Source organism: Ochotona princeps, chromosome 10, assembly GCF_030435755.1.
Source record: "Ochotona princeps isolate mOchPri1 chromosome 10, mOchPri1.hap1, whole genome shotgun sequence".
NCBI classification, from domain to species: Eukaryota; Metazoa; Chordata; class Mammalia; order Lagomorpha; family Ochotonidae; genus Ochotona; species Ochotona princeps.
Genome location: NC_080841.1, coordinates 40,321,756 through 40,337,452, shown reverse-complemented (window position 1 = coordinate 40,337,452; position 15,697 = coordinate 40,321,756). Strand labels below are relative to the sequence as shown.

The window sequence follows — 15,697 nt, the reverse complement described above, 5'->3', positions numbered from 1 at the left end:
GGGACTACAACATCCAGTAGACAATGCTTCTCCCCTCCCCCCCGCCCCTTGCCTCGGCCCACCTGCCGGCGGTGGGTGAGAGGCGGGGAGGCCCGAGCGCGGGGGGCCGCTGCCGCCGCACATGCGCCTTGAGGGAAGATGGCACCTGCCGGCTGCTGCTGTTGCTGCTGCTGTTGGGGCGGCGCTGTGGCCGCCGCGGGCGCCGCCCGGCGCGTCCTGGTGTTGCTGCTGCTGGGGGTCCTGTCCACCGCGCTGTACCCCGGTGCCCTGGCCACTGAGCACTACTCACCACTATCCCTGCTCAAACAGGAGCTGCAGCATCGGCAGCAGCAGGAGGCCCCGGCGGGCGGCGGCGGCTGCAGCCCGCAGTCGGGAGACTGGGGGGACCAGTACTCCGCCGAGTGCAGCGGTGAGTGGGCGGCAGCTGGGGGCCCTGGAGTCGGCCCAAGCCGTGGGGGCAGCGGGCTCTGCGGGCCTCTCCATCGCTGGCTTCAGCGTGTGCTCCGCAGGAGCCGGCTCAGCCTGGGGTCCCGCCGGGCCACTTCCCGCCGCTCCCACCCACGCCGTCGCGCGCTCCCCTCCCGCAGCTGAGTTGGGGAGGTGGTGAGTAGAGACCTGACAAGCGTGTTCCCGGGGCCAGGGTGCCCTGAGTCTGAAGCAGCTGTGGAAGGGTGGCAGGGAGCAATGGCAGGTGGCCCGGACACCTCCATTCCCCCCGCAGACCCCCGCGGGTGCTGTGGGAGCGGAGGACCAGAACTCAACCCCGCGCTTTTGCGGAGCCGGCTTCCGGAGGCGGATACTTGGCTCATCTTAGGCCTAGAATTGGGGTTTTGTGACCTCCTAGGTTGATTTATATTAAACACAGCGCCTAACATTTCGGTCCCTGAAAGGAAGAAGGGAAAGAAAGAGCAACCATGCTTTGTCTGTTCGTGGACATTTTGCTTCCAGTGCTTAAGACTGACCTGTGATCTGTCAGGTGTTCCCCAGAGGGTAGAGTCCTCCAGGCTTGTGCGTATCAGCTGTGTGTGTATTGGAGCTAGGCCAGCTCATTCATTAAGGTTGGATGCTACTGACCTCAGTTTAATAAACCATGTGGATGCTGCTGGGGCAGAGAGTGTGTGTGTATCTATATCTTTGTGTGTGTGTATATATATATATGTATATATTTGAAGTTCTGTAATGAGTCTTTTTAACCTTCAGTCACCTGCCTTTCTCATTCTGTGCTTTCTGTGTGAGTTCCTGTATGGCTTGCTTGGGAGAAAGGACCTGAGTCTACCCAACTCAACTTGGAGCTGAGATTAGAAAGTTGGGATGAGATGTCAAGAGGCTGGTATCCTCTGCTTTTAACACAGTCTGACTTCCTTGGGGAAGTCTCACTGAACGCCTTGCAACTTCTAGATTTTATAATCACTTCTGGCTTTGGCTGCTAACGTCATCCATTCCTATGATTCTGAGTAAGGGAAATTACCTGTCTTCAACATTGCCACCTCTGAAAAAGAAAGACACGGTTTTATTTTCCTTGCAAAGGTGCTGTGAGAAAAGTTAGAAGAAAACGACATAAATGAAGTGCTTGTGTGCTGTGCGATGTCATTGAGTCCTTTATGTATATTATTAACCTGGTATGTTAGCCTAATAGAGAAAACAGTAACCTTGGGAGCCAGTGTGCTGATACCGTGAGTTTAGCTGCTGCTTGCCTTGCCAGCATCCCATATGAGTGCAGGTTAGAGTCCCAGCTGCTCTACTTCAATCTAGCTCCCTGCTAATGCCTTCCCTGGGAGACAGAAGGTGTCTGAAGTTCTTGGGCCCCTGACACTGGAGAGACTCAAGTGGAGTTTCAAGCTCCTGTCTTCAGCCTGGTCCAACTTTGGTGTGGTCATTTGAGAAGTGAACGAGGGATGGAATATTTCTCCTCCCTCACCCCCTTCTCTTTACTCTGCCTTTCAAATAAATAAACAACATTAACAAAAGTATAAAGGCTTCCTTGGGTGCTCCTTCTAATGAGGAAACTGAGGCACAGGCAAATTGTCTCCCTGCTGAGGCCCCACAGCTGTGAAAGGAGGAACCTGGGTAGTCAGCCAGGCTTGGGACAAAACTGTTCTCTTAACCACTCAGTGGTTATCGTAGGCAAACACTGTCATATTTCCCAGTGAGTCAGTCTCCCTTGCTTAGCTCATCGGCTAGGGGGGATTCTGGGGCCAGGTAGTATAAGGTCTCTATCTGTTGACTATTATGGAATTGGCTGGTATTGAGGTAGGCTGCTCACTTCATTCTTAGCCTCCTGATTAAGCCAGAGTGAGGCCTCTTGAGCCAACTCTGATTTGTATTATGATTTCCCCCAGATCATGATAAATATAGTTTTTCATGAACGAGGGAGATAGAGAAATCCATCCATCCATTCCCTTATGTATGGAGAAGGTTACCTCATGTTCTTTGCTCCAGAGCATGAGCACTGTGAGGCTTCAACACTATTGAAATGTTTCTTCTTCTTTCTTTCTCCCTTGTCTAGGACTTAAGAGTTTGGAGTTTAAGAGATCCCGTTGCAAATGAGCAGCATAGGTGTTTCAGACTGCCTCCTCTGGGCTGACAGGAGTGTCCCAGCAGCTGCCAACAGGTGCTAAAGTGGCTTGGCTGCCACCGCAGTCACACACTAAGTCGTTCCTGGAATTGACTACCTGTGCTACTTGGGACTCCAACTGTTTCTCAGCCTTACTGATGCATGACAGAGCTATTGTACTATGGACCTGTGAAAACCCCACTTTTCATCCTGGACAGCAATGTAGAAAGCGGACCCTACAAAGCCTGCCCTAACCTCTGTCTGTCCTTGCTTGTAGGGACAAATCCAGGCTTTGCAGATAACTCTTTTATGGTCTAAGGGCTCCAACTAATGCTCTGAACACCAAAGTCCCCTGCTTTTCACAGCATGGTCTATGTAAGTGCGAGAATGCAGAACTAATCAATACTTCAGAGTCCCAGAGATGTGACTACACCATCTAGTGATTGTGCCTTTGTCCTGCCTCTGCCTGTCTGCATCAAGCCAGGCCCTACATGCAGGGCCACAGGGCAACACATCCACTTTTCAGAAGACTTTTTCAAAGTACTCAGGTTCACATGACTGATTTGATGAGGGCTAGGCCCTAAATCTGCATATCTTCTGATAAGTGTATGTATTCGCTTGAGACAGCTCTCAGTTGTCTTTGGGTGCAAATGCAACAGCTGACTGGAGCCCACTAGTCTGAAGGTATTATCCTGCTAATAACCGACTTAGTTGTGAACACTACCAATACATGGAAACTGGTGCCAGTAAACGGCTGGATGCTCAGTGGGCTGAGCGCCGCCAGATCCAGTGTAGAAGAGGCAATCCTTGTTGCCTTTTTCTTAACTCAGTTTTACGTGTTTTCCAAACCCTCTTTCTATCCTTCAGCAGTAATTTTGTATTTCACTTTTTTTAAATGAAAAAAAAATTTTAATTGTTTTTAACTTATTGGAGAGACAGAGAGCTGCCGTCTTCTCACATGCCCACGGTGGACTGGGCTGGGGCCAGAGCCAGGAGTCAGGAGTGTACTCCGGGTCTCTCGTGTGCGTGGCAGTAACATGAGCTGTCACAGCTGCCTCCCAGGGTCTGTCTGAACAGGAAGCCTGAGTTAGGAGCCAGAGCCTGGGATCCAACCCCAGGAACAGTGTCTTTACTGCTAAACTAAATGCCTGCTGCTTTTACTTTTATATTTGAAAAGCAGATATAACCTAAAATTTAAGATCTTTATTTTTCATGGAGAAAATAGTCATTAAGGAAAAAAATGAGTGCTGTTTTATATGTATTTTAAAAATAAAACTTCCTTTCCATGTTTCCACGAGAGGCAGTTATAGATGTTTCCCCTAATTATTTCCTTAGTTTCCCGGTTACATAGTTGTACGCACTCTGCCGCCTTTGACACTGAGACAGCCATTATTTTCATTACTGTTTTACCTAAGGGAAAATGAGCCAAAGAGGAATTAAGCTAATACAGTAAAGAGTAGAACTCAGATTTAAACCTGACCCTTTGTGTTACAGCCTCAGTGATATTTGTATTATCCTTATAATTTCTTACTAACATTAAGAATAAAGTCCTCTGCCCTTAAACAGAAGATCTAGAAGTTCATATCTGACATCTGTTCAAGTGTGCCTCATTGGATCTTGTATTTAGAACTATGGAGCTTACTTGGACTTGTTCCTTCACTGAAAGATTATTTGTGTACCTACTAGGTGCTACTCAGTGTTTCAGGTCCTGATGAGGCTGCATAGGAGACATAAGTTCTGTGTGTGGAGACCATGTCCTGGTAGGGAAGCAATAAAGATGTGATAAATGTGGTGATGCGTGTCTTGAGGGAAAAAAAACTGAATAAGGAAACAGAGTAACCTGGAGGTACTATGTTAAGAAATGACAAGGGAAGATTGTGGTTTTGTGACATTTGAGCTGTACAGAGAGTGAACTTTAGAGAAATTGCAGAGTTATGTTTGATACTCTAATATTATAATTTGATACTCTAAGATTATAGATCTGGTAAGTTAGGGTCTAGGCAAATTATAAGCTGCCCATTGATTTAATACGTTAGGTTGTCTCCATTCCCAAGTTAAGCTGAATCTCACTCAAATATAACATTCCCCTCTATGAGATGTGTTTTACTAATTTATTACCAAGAGTCCCAGATACATTTTAATAGGTTGAGCATATGCATTTCTAGCAGGGTTGGTTTTTTTTTTTTTTTTTTTTTACAGTTTCACACTATGGCTGGACTTAAAATATACTAGCTATTTGACATGGGAAAATTTACTCAGGTTTGCCTTGAGAAAAACATCTCAAGAGATGTGCCACAAACCCACAGCAAGAAGACCCAGGCCGGGGGAAAGCAGCAAGTAAACGTACCAGTAGTGAGGGTGACTGCAGATGCTACAACAGACCACAGCATCTGGTTCTCAGCTTTCTCATACAACAGAAAAGGAAGTGACTCTTGTTACTAAAATTTCCTTCTATTGATTTCCTAATACCACAAGGCGTAGCAATGATTTCAATGCTATGAGCAGTAAAATGCATTTCATGTATTTAATGACCAATTCTTCAATGAAAAAAGCTACCATTGGGCCCGGTGTGGTAGCCTAGCTAAAGTCCTCAGCTTGCACACACTGGGACTCTATAGGGGCACCACTTCTAATCCTGGCTGACCCGCTTCCCATCCAGCTCCCTGCTTGTGGCCCGGGAAAGCACTCGAGGATGGCCCAGAGCCTTGGGACCCTGTACCCGTGTGGGAGACCCAGAAGAGGCTCCTGGTTCCTAGCTTCAGATTTGCTCAACTCTGGCCATTGCAGCCACTTGGGGAGTGAATCAGTGCACAGAAGATCTTCATTTCTGTCTCTTCTCCTCCCTGTATATCTGACTTTCCAATTAAAAAAAAATAAAATATTTTAAAAAGTTACCATCTGTTTCAACGATCTGAATCTTAACTGGCAGAAGCATACAGTGGGTTCAGGGCTACTTCCTTATTTTTCTGCAGGAAACAATTCCCAAATTAGAAAGATACACTGAATGCTTGTTGTCTACAAAGAACTATAGACGTCCTGGCGTGGTAGCCTAGTGGCTAAAGTCCTTGCAGTGCATGCTCCGGGATCCCATATGGGTGCAGGTTCATGTCCTGGGTATTCCACTTCCCATTCAACTTCCTACTTGTGGCCTGGGAAAGCAGTAGAGGATGGCCTAAGCCTTGGGACCTGGAAGAAGCTCCTGGCTCCTGGCATCTGGTTCCTGGCTCAGGACCGGCTCAGCTCTGGCCTTTGCGGCCATTTGGGGAATGAATCAGTGGATGGAAGCTCTTGCTTTCTGTCTCCCCTTTCTGTAAATCTGAATTTCCAATAAAAATAGATAAATTAATAAATAAATAGTAAAAAACTGTAGAGGGCCCAGCACGATGACCTATTGGCTAAAATCCTTGCCTTAAACGTGCCAAGATCCTATATGGGTGCCAATTCTAATTCTGGCGGCCCCACTTCCCATCCAGTTGCCTGCTTGTGGCCTGGGAAAGCACTTGAGGACAGCCCAAAGCCTTGGGACACTGCACCTGTGTTGGAGACCCAGAAGAGGCTCCTGGTTCCTGGCTTTGGATTGGCTCAGCTTCAGCTGTTGCGGCCACTTGGGGAATGAGTCATCGAATGAAAGCTCTTCCTCTCTGTCCTCCTCTCTGTGTATCTTTTCAATAAAAATAAATAAACATTTAAAAAAACGGTAGAAAAACAAACTAAAAGCCGGGACTATTAATTTCACCAAGCAAAAAGAAAATTACTTCAGGTTGTGAATTAATTATCCAGATTTATTGAAGCATTAAATATGGATTGTGCTGAGGTCATCAGTTAGATGGCTAATTGAAAACTGTGACAGACCTATCCAGTATCAGATTATATCACGCAAGAACTGCCAAGAGTCAGAAGAACTGAGGAAGAAGTCATTAAACTCATGCTTACTATGACAATATTTTCAAAGGATGAATACTGTAAAAGCCAAAATAACTTTCAGGAAAATGGAAAAAAATATATAGGAAAATAAGAAAATCACTTGTAGCCTGTCTGTGTACTTTCTGTGAACCGAGCTTTGTGTCTTGTAGGCCTGACTGTAACAAGCAGCGGCCCTATGAGGGTATGTGGTGATTGTTACTCCCATTGTACACATGAGGCAGTGGAGGCCAAGAGCTATGGAAGGAGTTGGACAAATAACACCGTCAAGAGGCATCTGATCTGAGTTAGTCTGATTCCACAACCTGTGCTTTGAACCACTGACTGGTACAGTGCTGCCAAACTGATGAGTTACATTTGGAGTCTGAGAAAGAATCAAATATAATAACCTAGTGTTTTAAATACAGATGAAGTTTAGAGAGTTATCTAGCTAGCTTAATCAAGAAAAGTGAAAAGAAACATATTTGACCTTGGGTTGGAGGACATTTAATGAAACATGAAAATCAGTAGAATGAATAATTTTCTGTGCAGCTTAATACCAAAATATAGCACATTCCAGAGAAATGGATAGTTTTTTTGTTTTTCCCCAAAGATAAGTTGTCAGATGTGTGTCGTGTCCCCTGGGCTAGCACTTTGCATTGCGCTGTATATAATCTTCCTTGTGTTATTCTGCTTTCACTGCACTATAAGTTAATGATTATCAAATTCATATCTGTAGCTTTTGCCTTTCTTTGCGGTTTCTTTGCATACATACTGGATAATTTTCAGTTAAACATCTCACAAGCATTTGGCTTAAACCCAGTGAGTTGCTGATTTCCTCTGTAACTGTCTTCTTTGAACCTGTACCTTTTCCCCGACACCCTGCCTGTTTCAGAGCCCCTCCCCGCTGCTCCAAATATCTCTTTCAGTTGTGACTCTCCATTTAAACCCAGGACTTCTGCCTTCGCTTAGACTTTTAGCCCTGTTTGTGGGTGGCATGATCTCTGACCTGGCCTCTGTGTCCTGCTGTGCTGCTTCCTCATCTCACAGGGCTGTCAGTAACCTGTCTTCCTGGTTACACGTCCCCTGGTTTCTTCCTTTTTTATTTTTTAAGGGTTATTTAACTTTCATTGCAAAGTCAGATATATAGAGAGGAGGAGAGAGAGAGAGGAAGATCTTCTGTCCACTGATTCACTCCCCAAGTGACTGCAATGGCCGGTGCTGTGCTGATCCAAAGCTGGGAGCCAGGAACTTCCTCCAGGTTTCCCATGTGGGACAGTGTCCCAAGGCTTTGGGCCGCCCTCGACTGCTTTTCCAGGCCACGCTGGGTGGGAAGCGGAGCTGCTGGGATTAGAACTGGCGCCCACATGGGATCCTGACGCATTCAAGGCGAGGATTTTAGCCGCTAGGCTACTGCACCGGGCCCCTCACATAATTTCTTAAGTAAGGCAGGGATGAAATGAACTTGAAAGAAAAGGAATAAGGGCAATTGGAAAGATTAATAAAGCAGAGCCAGAACACTTGAATTAGAAACAGCTGTGCCAGAAACGATAGATTGGCCCAAGTTTTTTTTTTTTTTTAAGTTTTTAAAGAATAAGTTTTGTAGCCCATTTTAAACCAATATGATTTTAAGTTTAATCAAGATGTTAATTGTATGCTATGTCACACACAGATGCAGTAGAGTAAATGCTTAAGCCATAGGAAAAGAAGGGGGTAAAAAGATAAGGCTGGTAAGGTTCCTGTGCAAGGAAGCGAGCAGGTTATCAGTGCTAGTGCGTGTTATCAGTGATGGACAACATAAAACAAGACATAGGACCAGTAAAATACTGAAATTACAGAGAATACTTTAACATAGAGTCATTAGTATTAAGAGATGACTGTGCAGAAATCTTTGCTGTTTGTTTCAGTTAGAATATGAAGCATTAAAGAAATCTGAAAGGTGTTGTAGAGGGTGCAGTCCTCTGATATGTTCTGAGACAGCTTCTGCAGTTATCACCATAACTACTTGCAGTCTCCCAGAAAGAGGAAAATGGATGGTCCAAGGAAATCCATAATGTTTAAATACAGTTGGGTAGGCTTTAATTATGTATAATCTTACATAATAGTTATTTAGTGTGATAATAAATAGTTGCTACTATAGTGAGTTAAAGACTGAGAACAAATTTGAACCTCCTGTTCCATACAATTGTAGTTATAATTCTTTTTTTAAAAAATTTCTTTTGCTTATTTTAAAGGCAGAGTTAAAGAGACAGAATGAGAGAGAGATTGATCATACATCTACTCATTCACTCCCCAAATGGTCATGAAAGGCTGGGGCTGGTTCAGGCAGAAGCCAGGAGCCAGGAGTCTCATCCACGTTTCCTTCATAGGTGGTAGGGGCCCAGTCATTTTGGGGGGGGATCTTCTGCTGTTTCCTTGGGCCATTATTAGGGACTTGCCTTGGAAGTGGAACACCCAGGACTGGAACCACATCCAGGTAGGAAGCCAGTGTTGCAGGCAGTGGCTTACCCCATTATGCCACAGTGCTCATCCTTAGTTACAATTCTAACAAACAATTTATCTATCACTGGCCTTACTAAGTCAATGAGAAGCATCAATGCCCAAATCTAATACAGCTAGGACAAAAAAAAAAATGCAACATACAAAGCTAGAAAAGTCATATGCAAAGTACTATTAAGTTGAAACCAATAAGCATGTGAAAGAATAATCTGCTTCAATTAATTACAGTTTAGTTTGTAAATACAAGGTGGTTCAACTCCAGAGAAAAATACATAATGGGTCAAAGGAGAATAAGATCATCTTAAAGAAAAGTTGAAAGGTACTTCATGTTGTTCAGCCTGCTTTCCTGATTTAAAAATTTTAATAAAACAATAGACTCATTCCTTTACAGATGAAATATATCATTCTGTACCATAGACAACACAGAGCAGCTTTTGACTGAATGTGGAAAGATGCTAAATGAAAAAGTTTCCTCTTCCAGAGCTGAGGAATGTGTGGGTTGTTATGTGAAATGTTAGCATCAGGAATAAGCAGGGGTACCAGTTATCACTGACATTATTAGCACTTTTTTGGGGGAAATTTATCATTCGATGTAATGAGGTGCTTAATGAGAATAAATATTAAAAAGCTAATAAAATTATGTGCAGCTGAGACAGCTATCAACTGAATAGAGACATTAGTAGAGCTTTTATGAGTTCAGAAATGTGGGGGAGATGAAGTATTCAGCTCTCACCAGTTAGACAAGAGATTTATAATGTTCTGGTACCTCTCCCTGTGTTGCAGTTTTCTGGGACCTTCATTAAACTCTTGGCTTCCTTTAGTTCCCGCCCTCATTCAAGGCAAAGAGCTCAGACTAATTGCATTCACGTTGTTTCGCTACTTTGCTGAGATGTGGCCTGGGACAGATTGTTGGAAGGCCCCAGTGCTGCTCTGGGGTGCCAATTTCGCCGGCAGCAGCTTAACTCACTGCACTTCAGGGGCAGTCGTGTGGCTCTTTTTTTATTGTCACCCTAGTGACCTTATTATTTGGTTTGTTTTTTCTAATTATTAATGGAGTTGAGCATCTTCTCATGTGTACAGTGTCTTTTAGTATCTTATCTGGATAATTTGCCACTCAAATTCAGTGTTCATTATTAAATTGGGTTGTCTTTTTCTTGCTGAGTTGTGGAATATATTTACCTGATATTTGTATTCTGGATACCAGACTTAGTGTAGCTTTGTAATAGTAAGTCTGTCTGGCTTAACTTTGTATTTTGGTGATTTTATTTTAAGCTCATGATAAGTGCTGCCAGATAAGTAAAATCTTTTTTAAAAAAATTTATTTATTTTGATTGGAAAGGCAGGTTTATAGAGATAAGGAGAGAGAGAGAGAAAGATCTTCCATCCACTGGTCTCCCCAAGTGGCTGCAGTGGCCAGAATTGAGCTGGTCCTGAGCCAGGAACCAGGAACCAGGAGCTTCTTCTGGGTCTGCCACATGGATGCAGGATCCTAAGGCTTTGGACCGTCCTCTACTGCTTCCCCAGGCCACAAGCAGGGAGCTGGAAGGGAAGTGAAGCAGCTGTGACATGAAGCAGTGCCCCTATGGGATCCTGGCATGTGCAAGGCAAGGACTTTAACCACTAGGCTACTGTGCCAGGCCCTTATAGGTGAAGTCTGAATTGAAAAAAAATCTCAACAACTGTATTAGTATCAGTGTGGAATGAGGCAAGCATTGAATTAGTTCTATTTCTGCATTTCTATGAAGGGTAAAACCCATGTAAACCACATTTCACCATCAGAGGAACTAACTGGATTTACCCATTTCTAAAATAGTGATGAGGACATTTGTTAGTAGATGTTAAGACACTTGCAGGTTGTCAAATATTACACATTTACAAAGGTGAGGTTTGGTTTGGTAGATGCTTTGAAGAACAATTCATGATTAAACAATTCAGGGCATACATTTAAGGTGATGAGAATAACGAGGAATGTTTGCTTTGCAGAATCATCCTTTTTGAACTTCCACGATTCAGACTGTGAACCCAAAGGATCACCACCCTGCGACTCCTTGCTTTCCCTCAACACCGAAAAGATCCTGGTATGCGTCTTCTCTCCGTGCTTTCTGCTTTGGGTTTTGGGGACTTGAAACACACTGATACTAATTTGCCCCTTTATCACCTAGCAGTCAAATCCCTGTTGGTCCTATATATGTAAGATAAAGGTTGAGTGCAGCAGCCCAAGCATCTGGGCTATTTTCTGTTGCCTTTCCAGACATGTCAGCAGGGAGCTGGATTAAAAATGGAGCTGCTGGGACAGACACTGGTATCATAGGTGGCAGCTTAACTCTCTATGCTGTAACACCAGCCTTTAGACCTCTTTCTTAGCTCTGTGCAGTTTAATTGAGAAATAAAATTTCAGTATATTTGTGATATACAATACAATGATATGTATGTATATGCTGTGAAATTATTCCTGTTATCTACCTATCTTAGCAGGTGACTACGGAAAGGCCCTTTGCATCTGTGTGTGTGTGTGTGTGTGTGTGTCTGTGACTATTAGACAAAGAGGAAGGAGTAGGATTCTAGTCCCTCCAGACGTATACTAGGAATTACACCTTTGTTTTGTTAAATCTGCTACTTCTGGCAGATGCCTTACCACATTCTCTCTCTTGTGGAAGTTCCAAACCACCTCACAAAACTAAGAAGGAACTGTTCATCTAGATATTACTGAAAGGCACTAAATGCATAAAACATTCCCACTCCATAGTGGCATTACCAGATGTTTTATTTTGTCATGACTCTGAACAGACTGAATTGAGAATTAGAAATCACTTGAGATGGTACACCTTTTAACTTACAATCTTTTAATTTGAATTTTAGGTAGCAACTTGTGTTTTATTCTGACCTAGTTTTTCCTTGACCTATGTGGTAAGCTAAGAAAATACCATTTTGCATTTAAATATTAATCTGGTTTTTGAGTGTGGAGGGAATGTAAGTAGGAATAACTTGTAACCTTATTATTTGAGTTAGTGAAGCTCAACAGAACATAGCTCGTCTTGGCTATTGAGTAACAGTTGTTACCCAAGCAGTTTATATGCTAGTCAGAAGAGTATCCAGCATATAAGTATTTACTATCATATATGTAGTTATATGGCACATATATTTATATATCATATATTAGCATGCATGTATTATATTTGCATTATATATAACATAAAAGTGCACATGATATATTATAACATATACAAGCATATATGACAAAAGTATTTTACATATTATGAGTATATATAAGTATAACATATGCTTATATGTGCTTATTTGTAAGTAAATATATATATCACATATATACTTATGGGCATGAGTACTATGGATTTTAGGAAATACAAATTCTTGAGCTGTGGCTAGATTTTAATCCTATAGATTTGCCCAAAGTGAATAGATCTTTAGTCTCGTCTCAGCTTTTTTTTTTTTTTCTGCTTATGCATGTATACAAGTTATAATCATGTCTTAGAGGAATCTGGTGTTAAGTTGTAACTTTTAAAATGTGCCTTGTGGGCTAAGTAGATCACAACTGATTGTCAACAGTCAGATCCTCTAGTGGAATGGTAGGTGTCTGGATGGCTGATTTGTGTCCCAAACCTTTTGCATGGACCAGAACTCCCACATATAACACCATTCCAGTTACCAGGCCTTTTGATTTACCTGCTTCCCCTGGCTGACGCGTTAGTTTTGATTCTGCTGCCATGTACATGGGTGTGTCTTTATGGTGTCTTCATGTGTACTACATTAGGTGGGATGTTTATGCTTGTTACTTGTCAATGTGTCACTTCTTGAGTCTTGCTTTTTAAATTTTGCTGGTCCTTTTCTGTGATCCTCTAGGTACAGCGTATGACTGCTATTTCAAAAATATTCTTAGGGTTTTACAGGGCAATGTTCTCATCAATCTGCATTGAAGGATCACTTTCTAAAATTTACAGTAAAATCAAAGTCATTAAAATGGATGTGAGAGAATTGAGGAAAAGGTGAATGCAGCTTTCTAAGTTTGTTTAGGTTGTTCACTGCATGTCTCTTAGGATATGTTATAGTACTGGGGAAGCTGGAACATAACAAACACGTCAGTTTAACAGATAGGTTTCACTGTAATGACCATTTGTTCTTCTTAGGGTTTCGATTCAGACTGCATTGCCATGGTGACTTCATTTGCTAATTTCTAGTGGGCACTACTATCATCAAACTTGGTTAATAAAGACTCCTTAATACATCCTAAAAAAATGTGTGTGAAAATATGGGGAAGGGAGCTTAGAAGCAGCTAGAAAGGTCATGTCCTGTGGAAGTGAGGATACTTTGCCTAGGAGTTGAAGCACCGATGGTAAGAACAGCAAGCCAACCAGTTTTACCATAGACAATGCTCTTGTACTACTCAGTTGATATGATTTAAACTACATATTTTTGTTTTCCTTAAAATCAGATCTAGCTTTAATGTTTTAAAATATGTGTGTGTTTCCCTTTCTTTGTGATAAGCTAAAGTGTGCGTTGTGGTTTTCTTTTTTTTCAGAGTCAGGCCAAGTCAATTGCAGAGCAGAAGAGATTCCCATTTGCTACTGATAATGACAGTACAAATGAAGAGTTAGGTAAGATTTGAATCTGGGAATTGGTCCAAAATTTGTGTTGAGATGCTAAGCTGGAAGGCAGAATGCTGGGGTAAAACGCACACAGGATTGGCTCTGCCAATTCCAGCTGTTTACTCTTGTGTAGGGCCTTTATCCCTTCTGAGGCTCCATGGATCTTGCCATCCTAAAGAAAAGTGATTTGGATGGTGTTTCTATGGAAGTTACTAATTGTGGTAAATGAGTGATGAGTGGTTACCAGTTTTTGAAATGTTATCTGTGTGTTGGCAACCAAATGTGCTTATTAAAGAAGTGAAAACAGACTTGAATCTCAGAGTAGCCATTTCAATCTTCTGTGTTAAAATTCAGCGAGGTGTATTATTATTTCACTCATGAGGCCAGTGTGTTATTATTGGGCCTGAGAATGAGGATGTAGAAAAACGGAGTTTATTCAGATCTACCAGTGAGTCATGCAATCTGTTTTGTTTGTGGCATGTTTCACTGGTGTCAGATGTGTGTTGGGGGTGCCTCCCTGCCTGCCTGGGGAGCTTGCTGTTGAAGGAGTGGAAACAGGATGCATGCAGGGCTGAACCTTGCAGCTGGTCACGTCTTCCTGCCTGGGGCCCCATTGCCCTGAGCAGTGCAGGGTTTTTCCCCCTATCTAATTTATGCACAGTCGTTTTTCTCCTTGTTGTGGCGTTGCAGGTACTATATTAAGATGAAGCACATCTTCTCTGGGCTCCTTCCCCCTGTAAAGACAGACAGTTGGGAGTTGATGGTTCTAAGAGTGCTCACCGCTTACTGCTGGTATTCTTTGAGGAGGCCTTGAGAATCCATTACCCTGGAGGGTATCAGCTTTAGTCTGTCCTGCAGTCCTTGGATTCTGTTCAGCCTCATATTCTTAATGAAATAATGAATCCAGGGCCTGATATGTGCCCCTCCTGGTCTGTTCTCTAACAATTACCCGATTAGATCCAAGGGAAGTAAGTACCGCAGTATTCGTGCTACAGTGTTTTTTTCTTGCAAAAGCCACTTCTGTTGATAAACACATTGCCTAGAGATGTGGAGTTTCCAGTTAGTAAAGATTCCTGTTCGAATTCCAGCTGTATCAGTTTTGCTTTCATGTTTTTTGGATTGCCACAAGGTTTGGGAATTGCATTTGCTCTTATTTGACTAGGAGGGTCAATACCTTATCTGTGGATCACAACTTGAATATGTTTCTCAAGTACAAAATATGTCCCCTGAAATTATATTTATGCTTATGGATCACTTACTCACTTGTCCCTTCAAAAGATGCTTAATGGGAACAGAGGTAGGAAATTCTAAACATTTAGATCTGAACGGGATATTTAAGAAAAAAATTTGCAAGCTTGTTAAGCAAGACCTATAGTTATGAGAAGTCATCATGGCCCCCATGATTACATGGGAGCCAGAATCCAATCCCAGATCTAGGCTTTCTGATATGTCACTGACTTCCTGTAGGCCCCCCTTCCCTCCCAAAAAAATACAGGTTTATGTTTTAGTCCCTGCTCATATGACCTTCAAGAAACCCTGGTCATTTTGCAATCGAGGGGTACGCAGCCTTGGTTTTTTTCAGTATCACGAGTGGATTGAGAGGGTGGCAGCCTGGTTTCTTTGTCTTACACACTGCTTACTTGCTTACCCAGCTTGTTTAATGACTGGATGTGTCTTTTCCTTGCCTACAAGATGGAGATAATAGTTATATTTATTTCATTGCAGTTAAAGAGGAAAAGAGTTAACACAATAAAGGCTTAGGACTGTGCCTGGTGCATACTTATATTAAAAGTGGAATACATCTCACTACCATTGTTTTTATTATTCTGTTCTCTTCCCCACTATCTACCTTAATGATATCTCGGGTTACTGGAGGTAGGCTAACTTTAGAGGGTAAACATTTTTATGATTCTGAACTTAAGATTGACCTTAACTTTTTTCAGGAAACCAGGGCATACTTAGACATTTTATTAATTTGTATTAATCTGAGCCCCTGTTTTGATCTCATTAGGTGATCGGCAGTAAATTGAGCACTCTCAGATATTGAGATGTGCGATACTTCTGGAGTGTTTCTTACAATGGTCACAGTCAAGTCACAGTGCCTTGCTATTTGACTATTATTCAGGATTATAACTAGTTCTTT

The 15,697-nt window shown here is 42.6% G+C and overlaps 1 protein-coding gene across 6 annotated transcripts in view; it reads left to right on the top strand.

Moving 5' to 3' along the window:
* The first annotated feature begins 43 nt into the window (after positions 1-43).
* Positions 44-15,697, top strand: part of TTC13 (tetratricopeptide repeat domain 13) — a 70,849-nt gene continuing 55,195 nt past the window's right edge. For 3 of the 6 annotated variants that reach the window (XM_058669339.1, XM_058669336.1, XM_058669340.1), the window contains exons 1-3: positions 44-409; positions 10,937-11,031; positions 13,488-13,563. In XM_058669339.1, the coding sequence (XP_058525322.1) occupies positions 139-409; positions 10,937-11,031; positions 13,488-13,563 (442 nt within the window). In that variant the 5' untranslated portion in view covers positions 44-138. The remainder of the gene's footprint in view (positions 410-10,936; positions 11,032-13,487; positions 13,564-15,697) is intronic. The other 3 variants (XM_058669337.1, XM_058669335.1, XM_058669338.1) reach the window with 2 other exon arrangements.